Source organism: Bufo bufo, chromosome 1 (genome assembly GCF_905171765.1).
Source record: "Bufo bufo chromosome 1, aBufBuf1.1, whole genome shotgun sequence".
Lineage (NCBI taxonomy): Eukaryota > Metazoa > Chordata > Amphibia > Anura > Bufonidae > Bufo > Bufo bufo.
This window is the reverse complement of record NC_053389.1, coordinates 232414823-232428929: the sequence shown is the minus strand read 5'-3', so window position 1 is coordinate 232428929 and position 14107 is coordinate 232414823. Positions and strand designations below refer to the sequence as shown.

The 14107-nt window shown below is 48.3% G+C and overlaps 1 protein-coding gene across 4 annotated transcripts in view; it reads left to right on the top strand.

The window, feature by feature from the left end:
* Positions 1 to 14107, top strand: part of CACNA2D4 (calcium voltage-gated channel auxiliary subunit alpha2delta 4) — a 256717-nt gene that overhangs the window by 103045 nt on the left and 139565 nt on the right. For all 4 annotated transcript variants that reach the window (XM_040436631.1, XM_040436615.1, XM_040436624.1 and 1 more), the window contains exons 20-23: positions 7325 to 7392; positions 9244 to 9289; positions 9507 to 9604; positions 10790 to 10883. In XM_040436631.1, the coding sequence (XP_040292565.1) occupies positions 7325 to 7392; positions 9244 to 9289; positions 9507 to 9604; positions 10790 to 10883 (306 nt within the window). The remainder of the gene's footprint in view (positions 1 to 7324; positions 7393 to 9243; positions 9290 to 9506; positions 9605 to 10789; positions 10884 to 14107) is intronic.

Here is a 14107-nt window from a genome sequence, read left to right as displayed (position 1 = left end):
GTCTGTCTGGGATTACATGAAGAGACAGAAGGATTTGAGCAGGCCTACATTCACAGAAGATCTGTAGTTATTTCTCCAAGATGTTTGGAACAACCTCCTTGTTGAGTTCCTACAAGAACTGTGTATAACTAGAATTGATGCTGTTTTGAAGGCAAAAGGCGGTCACACAAAATACTGATTGGATTTAGATTTCTCTTTTGTTCATTCACTTTGTATTTTATTCATTGCTAAAAATAAACTATTAACACTTCGTTTTGAAAGCATTTTTATTCTGCAGTATTTTTCCACACCTGCCTAAAACATTTGCAAAGTACTGTATATAGACTATTTTTTGGTAAGGCCTCCTGCACAAGACCATATGGCTTTTTCAGTGTTTTGCAGTTCGTTTTTCACGGATCCGTTGTTTCATTTTTTGTTTCCGTTGTGTTTTCGTTCCGTTTTTCCGTATGGCATATACAGTATACAGAAATTACATAGTAAAAATTGGGCTAGGCATAACATTTTCAATAGATGGTTCCCCAAAAACAGAACAGATACGGAAGACATACGGAGTACATTCCATATGTGTTCCATTTTTTTTTTTTGTGGACCCATTGACTTGAATGGAGCCACAGAACATGATTTGCGGGCAATAATGGGACATGTTCTATCTTTCAACGGAACGGAAATACGGAAACGAAATGCATATGGAGTACATTACGTTTTTTTTGCGGAACCATTGAAATGAATGGTTCAGTATACGGACCGCAAAAAACAGCCCGTATACGGAAAAAAAAAACGGTCGTGTGAAAGAGGCCTAAGAAACATAATAATCACAAAACTCTATATAAGGGTCCATTCACACATCCGTAAGTGTTTTGCAGATCCGCAAAACACGGACACCTGCAATGTGCGATCCGCAATTTGCGGACTGCACATCACAGACACTATAATAGAAAATGCCTTTTCTGGTCCGCAATTGCGGGCAAGAATAGGACATGTTCTATTTTTTTCAGGAACGGAATTGCGGATCCCGCAAAAACGGATGCGGATCCCGGAAATGCGGATTCGCATACGTTCCAGCTCCATTGAAAGTGAATGGGTTCGCAAATTGCAGAACAAATGCGGACCCAAATTACAGACGTGTGAAAATTACGGACATGTGAATGGACCCTAAGGCTAGTTTCACACTAGCGGCAAGGAACTCCGGCAGGCTGTTCCAGCGGGTGAACAGCCTGTCGGATCCGTGCTGCCGCTAGTGCACACGTGCTAGTGCACGGCAGCGCATTCCGGCGGCAGCACAGCAGCGCATGCCAAGAGTCGGCCGGAAAAAAAGTACTACATGAGCTGCCGTGCTGCCGCCGGAACTCCAACCCGCCCCCATTATAGTCAATAAGGCCAGAGCGGTAGTCCAGGGGCACGCGTGCACTAGCGGCAGCACGGATCCAACAGGCTGTTCACCCGCCAGAACAGCCTTCCGTAGTTCCTTGCCGCTAATGTGAAACTAGCCTTAAACTGAGTTTTGTGATTATTGATTTTATATCAAGACACGGAGGCTTCATATTGCTTAACTCTTTCTTTACTTGAAAATAGCAGCAAAGAAGATAATCTGAAAAAAACATTATTACAGAGGTAACATAAGCCCCTCCCCCTTATTCCTCCATAAAGGGACCTCCTCCACATCTCCACTTCCTCTTTCTTTGCTGCTGCTATTCAGATAAGTACCTCACCATAGTCCTCTGGGCTATGGGGGAAAGATTTGTGTATATTTATTGATTTTGTTCATTGTACTGCCTGTATTTTCCTTAGGGATTGTATTAGCAATTGTTTATTCCTTAGGGTTCCTTTTAGGGGTCGCGTTTTTCTCCCCTTTGTGATTTATTTGTATCTGGGTTGTTTTTCCCCCCTTTTTTCATTGTTTCGCTCTCTGCGTTCGTTTTTGCCATCTTTTTCTGTTCTGGAGGCTAATTCCCACTCTCCGGTGGTCTCCGGCCGCATCGCGGCCTTTGGTTGTTTCTTACCGGCCTCTGAGGGGTCTCCTGTTTCCTTCTGCGCCGCTTCGGCGCCATTTTCTCCTTCTTCTGACGCGTCTGCTGTATCGCGGGAGTTCGGCGGCCATTTTGGGTTGCGCCCGAGATCTCGCGATTGCGGGATTTCGGCGCGCGCGCACTCTCCGGCCTCTTCTGGTCTCCCGGCTTCCGAGATCGCGCGAGATTTCGGAAGGAGTTCAGTGCAGCATCAACGGTCACCTCGGCTTACCGCTCCTGCCCGGTCGCTGTGTTAGTTACCTATTAGGGTCTTTATTTTAGGTACTGTTTGGTTTACCCATATCTGCCATCATGTCCCTGGTTCCAGCCCCCTCTCTGATCGCTAGCAGCCCTTTGCTAGATCCTAATAATGTTGCTCCCCAGGCTGTGCCCACCTCTTCTGGAGCAGCTATTCCCTCCATGGCAGATGCCCAGGCTAGGGCCTTACAACAGTCCATTTCAGACGCTATTTTATCTGCTATGGGCTCTGTTTCCTCAGCCCTCACCAGCTCCCTGTCTCAGGTCCTCTGTTCCCAGACAGTTACCATGACACATGATACTACTGTGTCTTTGCCTAATACCTCCAGAAACTCATTGACCGATGGCTTAGTTCCATCATCTGACAGCGCGCCTATCCGCGCAAGGCAGAATGTGCACGGAACTGGAAAGCGGCTAGAGCCCAGCCGCAACCAGAGTCTGACACTCAGGAGTCTGAGGAGGAGGTTGAGTTACTTTCCCCAGTTAACTCTGAGGGAGATGAGTTGGACTTGGATGAGGGGCAGCCTGATCCGGTCTCCCGGCCGTCTACGTCTAAGTCGCCTGCGACGACCGACGCACTGGCACCCCTTACGGATCCATCTGGTTCCCCATTATTTGACCCGGACTCACTCCATCATCCCAGGTCATCCGAGTGGCTGCCGGCTCCTCATGTCGCTGGCTATATTGAGTCCATGGCCCGCAAGCCCCTTAGCAAGGAGGCTAGAAACAAACTGCGGGCGGAATGCCCCCGTCCAACTATACCAAACAGGGTATGTGAAACGCCCACAGTCGACCCTAAGGTCGTACAATTCTTGTCTAAGTCAGGGTTTAGTCCCCGTAGAGGCCTGGACTCAGCCCTTCGGGCATGCCAGGACAAGTTATTGGACATTATGGGGCCACTCGCCAAAATCTTTGACTTGGCGGAATCGGCTAAGTCTGAGGGCAGACTAGTAGACCCGGAGGAACTTAGAGGCTGGGTCCAACGGGCCATATGCCTGGCAGGCAACGCCAACACTTCTATTGCCATAGAACGCAGGAAGGCCATCTTAATCAAGATGGAACCTAAGTTGGCCAACATGGCTCTTACTGAGTCGGGCAAAGACACCCAGGGACTCCTTTTTGGTGATCCCTTTATAAAGGAGCTGGGAAAGTTTGTGGGCACATTTACTGCCCTTGATAAGGCGCAAACCTCTATGCGCAAGGTTTTCAGTAACCGGGTTTCCTCCAGGGCCGGCAGTTCAAGGGGCCGTCTGGCCGGCCGTTCCTCCTTCCAGTCCCGTGGCTCGGGACGAGGTCCCTCTTCGTCATCCTTCCGGTCCTCTGGTCAGGACCCCAGACAGCCTCCATCCTTCTTTCCAGCACGGGGTTCTTTTGGACGAGGCAGATCTCATCGGGGACAACCGAACCTTCGACGCCCTTTCGGTAAGTCAACAGTTTCTTCCCCCTTTTTCGGACCTATGTATAGGGGGCAGACTCTGTTTCTTTTCCCATGTGTGGACCACTGTCACTTCAGATCCATGGATTCTATCCACAATACTAGGGTTCCACATAGAACTTGTGTCAAGCCCGTATCTTTTAAGGTCCCTTCCACACATTCAGGCGTCCTTGTCGGCCCAATCCCTCATAGACGAGGAGTTGAATCAGTTGCTCCTGAAAGGAGCCATAGAACCAGCCTCCCTGTCCCCTCAGGGAGTGATCAGCAATATCTTCCTCGTGGAGAAAAAAGGGGGTCAATTCCGACCAGTTATAAACCTGAAGGCCCTAAATTCCTTTGTGAGATACCGGCATTTCAAGATGGAGGGCATCCACCTCCTTCGGGATATGCTACTTCCTCAGGACTGGCTAGTGAAACTAGACCTAAAGGACGCATACCTTACTGTACCAATTGCTCCATCCTCAAGGGATCTGTTGCAGTTCCGTTGGCGGAACGCCCTGTGGCGGTTCACGTGTCTTCCCTTTGGCCTGTCATCCGCCCCATGGTGCTTCACGAAGTTACTTCGCCCGGTCATGGCCTGGCTCCGCAGCCGAGGTGTGAGGCTTATAGTATATCTGGACGATATCCTGATCATGGCCGGGGATTATTCCACCATCCTGAATCATCTACATCTGGCAATGTCCCTTCTCACCAGCTTAGGGTTCATTATCAACCGGGAGAAATCCTGTTTGGTCCCGTCCAGGACTTTGGAGTTCCTAGGTTTCCTGGTGGATTCAGAGGCTCTGTCTCTCAGTCTCCCCTCAGTAAAGGTCAGTTCCATACGCAAGGAATTGCGTCGCACGTTGGCTCTGCCTCAGGTATCTCTTCGCCAGTTGGCCAGAGTGATAGGTCTCCTATCGTCCTCTATCCAGGCGATCTTCCCAGCCCCACTGCATTATCGGGCCTTGCAACGCCTGAAGATTGCTCATCTGCAGGCGGGAGCCACCTATGTGGACCTCATCATTCTAGACTCAGACACTCGGGACGAGCTAGTTTGGTGGATTGCCAATTTGTCCACGTGGAACGGGAGGGCCATTTTTGGCCCTCGTCCGGACCTGGTTGTGGAGTCCGACGCCAGTCTCCTGGGCTGGGGGGCCCATTGCGAGGGAATGTCCACCGGAGGCCCTTGGGCGTCCTCGGAGTCATCCCTGCACATCAATGCCCTAGAGCTCCTTGCGGGATCCTTTGCGATCCGCAGTTTTGTCAACGGACGGGCCAGAGCGTGTGTACGCCTACGGATAGACAACGTCTCGGCGGTCCGGTATATCAACTCCATGGGTGGCACCCGTTCCAAGATGTTAACTCATCTGGCCAAGGAGTTTTGGGACTTTTGCCTCTCCAACAACGTCTCGGTGGTGGCGGAGTACTTATCGGGACTCCACAATACTCGGGCCGATTGGAACTCTCGTTTCATGTCCGACTCCAGCGATTGGAGATTGGACGAGGAAATCTTCGCTTCTGTGTTATCCCTCTGGGGTCCGTTTTCCATCGACCTCTTCGCATCTCGTTGGAACGCTCAGCTCCCCAGATACTTCAGTTAGAGGCCGGACCCATCTGCAAGAGGCAGTAGATGCCTTCTTACAACGGTGGTCAGGGAGCCTGATGTATGCCTTTCCTCCTTTCTCCCTGATTCCATGGGTCCTGGCCATGGTGCGTTACCAAGAGGCGGAGTTGGTCTTAGTGATCCCGTTCTGGAACACTCAATCGTGGTTCCCTCAGCTCCTGGAGTTGTTGGTGGACTATCCTCTGTTGTTGCCCCACTCAGCGGCCCTATTGCGGGGGCCGTTGAATCAATCACACCCTCTTGTAGTTTCGGACTCCTTACGCCTGCTGGCTTGCAGGATTTCGGGAACTCCGATCCACCCACGGATGTTACGGAGACGGCTAGGTTCCTATTGGAGAGCGCGTGGGCCCCCGGAACCAGACGAGCTTACAAGTCGGCATGGCAGTCTTGGTCTGGTTGGTGCCTGCTCAGGAATCTGGATCCCGTTACAACCTCGGTGAATAATATTATCTTGTTCCTTTCTTCTTTGTACAAGGATGGTAAGGCTTATCGTACCATTAATGTTTTTAGGTCGGCTATTTCGTCTGGCCATAGGGGGTTCGAAGGCTACCCAGCTGGGCGTCATCCCCTGGTTTGTCGTTTGCTTAGGGGCTCTCACCTTACACGTCCTCCCCGTCCTCGTTTTTCGAGTTCTTGGGACGTATCCATAGTTTTATCTTTTCTGTCGTCTTGGCCGGTCAATTCGGAACTCTCTTTGCGTCAGCTTTCGGCCAAGTTAGTTACTTTATTTTGTCTGGTCTCCTGTAAGAGGGTTTCGGACGTTCGGGCGTTGGACTACGATGCTCGTTCGTTTACCCCGGAAGGTGTGACTTTTAATATCTCACGTCGCACTAAGACCAGTATTAAGTCTGTGGATTATCCGGCTTTTCAGGAATCCTCTATCCTGTGTCCGGTTGCGTGTCTTAGGGAATACGAAGCGCGGACTTCGCATCTGCGGACTACTTCTCATTCGCAGCTGTTCATCTCTTTACGTCGACCTCACCTTCCTGTCACTAGTGTCACTTTATCACCTTGGGTGAAATGGATTTTATCCCTATCTGGCATTGACACCTCCATTTTCACGGCGCATTCGGTTCGAGGTGCCGCGGCCACGTCCCTTACCCTATCGGGGGCAAAATTGGAGGATGTCATGAGGCTAGCAAACTGGTCTCGAGTTTCTACCTTCAGGGATTTCTACTTCAGACCGGGCCCGCATGTGTTTTCATCCATTGTGAGTCGGCTTTAAACTAGCAATATGAAGCCTCCGTGTCTTGATATAAAATTGTAGGATTTTACTAATTTATGACGTAAAGTCATGATTTTATGAAAGACACGGAGGCGAGTATTGCCCCACCCTCTCTTTTCTCCCTCCCTTTATTAAATATTTTTGTACTATTTTTATATGCATAAAATTGATGTTACTTTGCATTACCGGTGAGGTATCAGTACGACTATTTGGAGCTCCTCTTGGCTCCTTGCTATTTATTTTTATGTTTCTTTCCAGGTTGATTACAAGGTCCAGCAGTCTGTGGTTGGTGTTCCCCAGTGTTGTCACGTCCTACCAGGATTTCGTTTGGGGATCGTTCCGTTGTTAAGCATCGTTTGAAGTCACGCCGGTTGTTTGGATTCTCGGCGGTTTCCAGTTCGATTTGCAGATCCGTTACCAAAGAAAGAGGAAGTGGAGATGTGGAGGAGGTCCCTTTATGGAGGACTAAGGGGGAGGGGCTTATGTTACCTCTGTAATAATGATTTTTTCAGATTATCTTCTTTGCTGCTATTTTCAAGTAAAGAAAGAGTCAAGCAATACTCGCCTCCGTGTCTTTCATAAAATCATGACTTTACGTCATAAATTAGTAAAATCCTACAATTATGTTTCTTTTGCTTGCTGCTAGTGTGAAACTAGCCTAAGAAAAAGCACAAAATGTTTCTTGTAGGTAAAAAATCCTGTTTTGTGATCACATGGTATTGGCTCTGTGGTTTGCAATAGCAATATACTCTCAACAAGGACAATAACCATCTTGTGTCTTTTTCTTTCACTTTTAGCCTTGGGGTTGTGTTGACACGTGGACATGGAGAGTTCATTCTCATAGGAAACACCTCTCTAGAAGAAGGTGAGAAGACATGCACTATGCTACCTAGGCCTGACTCTATGTTTGCACTATAGATGTGGCCCCTACAGTTGCTGTGGGGTGCATACAGTGAGGACCCAGCTCAGGTTATCACTGTACACTTTTCATTAATACCCAAGTTCATTAATACCCAATAATAAATGCTACTGAAACTGCATTTATTATTGGGTATTAATGAACTTTATTTTGGAGTGCCATGTTACAGCCATTTGACCTGTAGAGCCAAAAAAAATTAAGAATTATGCTGGTCTTTAAGACCCAAAATGGTGTGTGTATTAAGAAGTTACTGTACCTAGGCCCCTCCCTCTCCTCAATAACCAGTATATGGGGGGGACATGGCCTGGCTGGCATGGTGCCCTTAGGGTTAGGGCCTAAATATCCCTGGATGGTAAGGTATGATGTGCATGAACCAACACCAACAGGGAGCCCCATTATGTTAGTCACTGACTGGATATCCTTTTATTGAGTTGTGCATTAAAGGGGTATTCTGGTTACATTCAGTTATCCCCTATCCACAGGATAGGGGATAACTATTAGATCAGTGTGGGTCCTATTGCTGGGACCCCAGCACCGATCAAGAGAATGGGGGCCCCATACCCCATGAAGCTCCTCAAAATGAACAGAGTGGCCAGTCAGGCTTCATGCGCTTAGCCTCTCCTTTCATTTCTTTGGGAGTTCCAGAGATAGCTTAGCGCAGCACTTGGCTATAGGGCTGAAACGATTACTCAAATTAATCAGTGACTCAAATTTTTTGCATCGAGGATTCGCTTGTGCCATGTGACCACGGAGCCTGAGTGTAGCACTTGTTATTACTCACGCTCTGTGGTCTCCCCCAGCCAGCACTGTGCTGCACTGGATCCTGACCTACACACATCATCAGGACATAGTGCACGTAAGCGCACACTATGACCTGACGCTGTGTGACGTCAGGTCCCAATGCAGCGTGTGAAGAAGCGGAAGGAAGATCTGTGGACTGTCGGTAGCGCCCCTACAGGAAAGGTAAGTATTTTAGTTCACTGGTGCTGTGGCTGGGCACTGATGGCTGGGGGACGACGACTGAGGGAGGGGGAGCTGATGGCACTGGGGACAAGCTGATGGCACTTTGGGGGGGCAACTGATGGCACTGGGGAAGGAGCTGGTGGCATTGGAGGGGGAACTGGTGGCATTGGAGGGAGAACTGATGGGACTGGGGGGGGAGCTGATAGCACTGGGGGAGCTGGTGGCACTGCTGGAGGAACTAATGGCACTGGGGAGAGAAACTGATGGCATGTGGGAGCTGGTGGCACTGGGGGAGGAACTAATGGCACTGGAGGAGGAACTAATGGCACAAGGGAGGGGAAACTGATGGCTTTGGGGGGGCACATGGCATGGGGAAGCTGATGACACTGGGGAACTGATGGCATGAGAGAGAGAACGATGGCGGGGGGGGGGGGGGGGGGGGGGGGGGGGCTGATGAGATTTTATAGAAAACGTTCTTTAAATTAGTTTTTCTTATTAGAGTACTCAATTAATCGGTAGAATACTTGTTTACTAAAATAATCGATAGCTGCAGCCCTACTTGGCTACCTCTGGAACTCCCATAAAAAGGAATGCATGCCCGAATGGCCTCTCTGTTCATTTCGGGAGGGCTCAACAGGGTACGGGTGCCCCATTCCCGTGATTGATGGGGGTCCAGCGGTAGGACCCCACCAATCTAAGAGTTATCCTCTATCCTGTGGATAGGGGATAACTTATTATAACCAGCATACCCCTTTAGAGTAGACCTGCCAGAAGGAAATTGTGAAAAAGCCTATAGGAATTTTGTGCTTATTTTCACTGTACCGTATTTTTCAGGGCTTCACGACCTGCTGCATCCTGATCTCACTTTGGCCAATGAATGGTGAGGGGTTACGGTCTTTGTGTACGTCAGGGAAAGGGGATTGTTTGAAGTTAAATGATAATGTTATGTTACCTGTATGTGCCTTCATTCAACTTTTTGTCCACCCTGATTTCATATCTAATTGATAAGTAGTGGCAATTATGTGGCCATTATGTGTTTGACTTATGAGGCTGCACAGCGCCATTTACAATATGGGTACACATTAATGTGTTCTCAGGATATACTGCATTACGGACATAGACCCCGACCATCGCAAACTTAATCAGCTACAGGCAGTCACGCGCTTCCTGACGGGAGAAGAGCCAGACCTGGAGTGTGAGTATGGTCATAATGATACTAGTAAGAATATTACAGTGGTGGCCATTGTTTTATCATGACAAACATGTTAGAATCTTATGATTGATATGGATATAACAGCATGCTAAGAAGTGATGTCTTCTTTCTTCCCAGAAAGTGCTTAGCCAGCATCAGACTGAAGTCCCTTGGGCCCACCAGACAAAATAATTCTGAGGGCCCACCTTCTGTGTCTATAGTGCCTATTTTATTAGGGGTCCATTATTATCAGACCATTGGCCCACTGGAGGATCCTCTGGCACTCATACTAGCTTCTCTCCATAAGGAGAAATAGTACCCTTCAAATCTCATAAAGGATGTAACTCAGGATCACCACAGTATAAGTAATGTAATGTATGTACACAGTGACTCCACCAGCAGAATAGTGAGTGCAGCTCTGGAGTATAATACAGGATGTAACTTAGGATCAGTACAGGATAAGTAATGTATGTACACAGTGACTCCACCAGAAGAATAGTGAGTGCAGCTCTGGAGTAAAATACAGGATGTAACTCAGGAACAGTAAATGATAAGTAATGTATGTACCCAGTGTTTTCATATGTAGAATGGTGATTGCAGCTCTGGAGTATAATACAGAATGTAGCTCAGGATCAGTATAGGATAAGTAATATAGGTAGACAGTGACAAAATCAGTAGAGTACTGATTGCAGATCTGGAATATAATACAGGATCTATCTTAGGATCAGTACAGAATAAGTAATGTAGTGTATAGTGACTCCACCAGCAGAATAGTGAATGCAGCTCTGGAGTATAATACAAGATGTAACTCAGTATAAATACAGAATAAGTAATGTAATGTATGTACACAGTTATTCCACCAGCAGGATAATGAGTACAGCTCTGTAGTATGATATAAGTTGTAACATAGGATCAGTACATGATAAGTAATGAAATGTATGTCTACAGTGACACCACCAGCAGAATAGTGAGTGCAGCTCTGGAGTATAATACAGGATGTAACTTAGAATCATTACAGGATAAATAATATAATGTATGTCCACAGTGACTCCACCGGCAGAATAGTGAGTGCAGCTCTGGAGTATAATACAGGTGGTAACAGGATCAGTACAGGATAAGTAATGCATGTACACAGTCATTGAATGTTGTTAGGGAGTTCTTCCATTCTTGAACATTTTACATTTCCAGGTGATGAGGAGTTGGTGAAGGAAGTTCTTTTTGACGCAGTGGTGACTGCTCCTCTGGAAGCCTACTGGACTCAGGTTGCTCTGAATATGTCAGAGTAAGTAGAAGAGGAAAATAAATCGGATAAATCAGAACCTGACCACTAACACCACTACTACATATTTCTATAGAGCAGCAGGAAATGCTAGCAGAATGCTTGGGTGTATAGGGAGAGGCATTACCAGTAGAAAGAGGGAGGTGCTCATGCCGCTCTACAGAGCACTAGTGAGACCTCATTGGGAGTATTGTGCTCAGTACTGGAGACCATATCTCCAGAAGGAGATTTGATAGAGTTCAGAGAAGAGCTATTAAACTGGTACATGGATTGCAGGATAAAACTTACCAGGAAAGGTTAAAGGACCTTAACATCAGGGGCGTAACTAGAAGTGACTGGGCCCCACAGCAAATATTTGTAAGGCCCCCCCCCCCCCCAGCGCGCTTCGCACCTCCCTCCTCCTGTGTAAACCCCACTCCTTTGGCACAGTGTAGCGGTATACTGTATATTGTGGGGCACAGTGTAGAGGTATACTGTATATTGTGTGGCACAGTGTAGAGGTATACTGTATATTGTGTGGCACAGTGTAACGGTATACTGTATATTGTGTGGCACAGTGTAGGCTATATGTGTATAACAAACATATTTCACATGATTTCACATGAAAACTTACAGTTACTTGGCTTGGCCCTTGGGGATCTCGGACGCCACTTCCACACTTTGGCCGGGGGCTCGGCGGAGCTGATGTTGTGCTTTATCCTAATGAGAAAGATTTCATAATAAGGATTTGGAGAAGGGGCAGTGGGGTCGCAGAGCAGGGAGAGGCTGGTGCTGCTACTAGGGGGTCATACCATGGGGGAGTAATAAAGCCCACCATAATGCCCCCCCAGTAGTAATAATTCTCCTTATAATGTGACAGTGCAAAAATACCCCCTTGTAATGCCCCCAGTTGAGCTAATGTCCCCATAGTGCCCCCATAATGTCCCAGTATAAAATGCCCCTATATAGTTCCCCCAGTAAATGCCCCTTAGTGCTCCTCTCCCCCCTTCCTGCTAGTGCCCCCCATAATGTACCAGTATAAAATGCCCCATATATAGTGCCCCAGTAGATGCCCCTCAGTGTCCGGCCTCTGATAGGCTGCCGGCCTAGTGTCCCCCATAATGCCCCCCCATCATGTGCCAGTATCAAGTGCCTCTCTCCTCCCCCCCCCCCACATGTCCCAGTATCATAGTGCCATCTCCCCCCCCACAAAAAAAGTGCCAGTATCAAGTGCCTCTCCCCCCCCCATGTGCCAGTATCAGGTGCCAACCCCCCCTTCCCCCCCAGGTGCCAGTATCAGGTGCCAACCCCTCTCCCCCCCATGTGCCAGTATCAGATGCCTCTCTCCCCCCCCCCCATGTGCCAGTATCAGGTGCCAACCCCCCCTCCCCCCCAGGTGCCAGTATCAGGTGCCTCCCCCCATGTGCCAGCATCAGGTGCATCCCCCCCATGTGCCAGTATCAGGTGCCAACCCCCCCTCCCCCCCCAGGTGCCAGTATCAGGTGCCAACCCCTCTCCCCCCCATGTGCCAGTATCAGGTGCCTCTCCCCCCCCCAGGTTCCAGTATCAGGTGCCTCCCCCCATGTGCCAGTATCAGGTGCCTCTTCCCCCCCCCCATGTGCCAGTATCAAGTGCCAACCCCCCCAGGTGCCAGTATCAGGTGCCCACCCACCCTTCCCCCCCCAGGTGCCAGTATCAGGTGCCAACCCCTCTCCCCCCCCCCCCATGTGCCAGTATCAGGTGCCTCTCTTTCCCCCCCAGGTGCCAGTATCAGGTGCCTCTCCCCCCCCCCCCATGTGCCAGTATCAGGTGCCTCCCCCCATGTGCTAGTATCAAGTGCCCCCCGCTCCCCCCATGGCAGTAACAGTCGGGTATTAAAAAAAAATATATAAACACTTCTACTTACCTCCATGTCAGCGATGCGATGCAGCCTCTTCCTGTGTCCCGCCCTGTATGTCCATATATGGAGTCAGTGCTTATATTTCAGAAAAGGTTTCTGCTGGGATTCAAACCCACGACCTTCTGTATCAGAGGCAAAGCATCTAACCACTAGACCATAGGAGACACCTTGCTGCTGACTGAAAAAAATTGAGACTTCTACTGTTATAGCTGGCTAAGTGTACATCTATACACATGACAGCTGCTCATTTATAGAGATATAGCAGAGCTGAGTGTGCTGGGACAGCTGTCATATAGAGATATAGCAGTGCTGGGTGTGTTGGGGCAGCTGTCATGTGTATAGCTGTACACTTAGCCAGCTATAACAGTAGAAGTCTCATTTTTTTTCAGTCAGTTGTAATGCAGCCCTTATGGTTGTGAGGGTTAATGCTTTGCCTCTGATACACACTCAGACTTTGGAGGTTGTGGGTTTCGAATCCCAGACTTTAGGAGACAGAAAGATTATATCATATTAGCGAGCTGCTGTGAAGGGGCCCTGAACAGTTAAGACATCGATAGAACTTGAAAATAAACTGTCACACACGCTGCCGACGCCGGGCCCCCTTGGCAGCCCGGGCCCCGAAGCAGCTGCTTCCCCTGCTACCCCGTTAGTTACGCCACTGCTTAACATGTATAGCTTTGAAGTTACGCCACTGCTTAACATGTATAGCTTTGAAGAAAGACGAGACAGAGGGGATATGATAGAAACTTTTAAATACATAAAGGGAATCAACAAGGATAAAGAGGAGAGAATATTTAAAAGAAGAAAAACTGCTACAAGAGGACATAGTTTTAAATTAGAGGGGCAAAGGTTTAAAAGTAATATCAGGAAGTATTACTTTACTGAGAGAGTAGTGGATGCATGGAATAGCCTTCCTGCAGAAGTGGTAGCTGCAAATACAGTGAAGGAGTTCAAGCATGCATGTGTTAGGCATAAGGCCATCCTTCATATAAGATAGGGCCAGGGGCTATCCATAGTATTCAGTATATTGGGCAGACTAGATGGGCCAAATGGTTCTTATCTGCCGACACTTTCTATGTTTTAAATAAGCCAGCACCTCATCTGTTATTGCCCAAAGCTTGTTAAGAGCTCATTTGCATCCCTTTTTTCCCAGAATTCCAGAGGAGCATGTATGGCCTATAAGTCTCTTCTTGCTGACTAAGGCACTCTTTACCTAAGGAGAGATAGTACCCCCCAAATCCTGACGATTTGCAGTTTAAAAAAGGCTCAGGCTTAAGCTGAAACTAGTCACTGATGATGCCGTTATGCTTTGAATAACATTTTCTTCATATCGTCTAGAAAGTGAGTG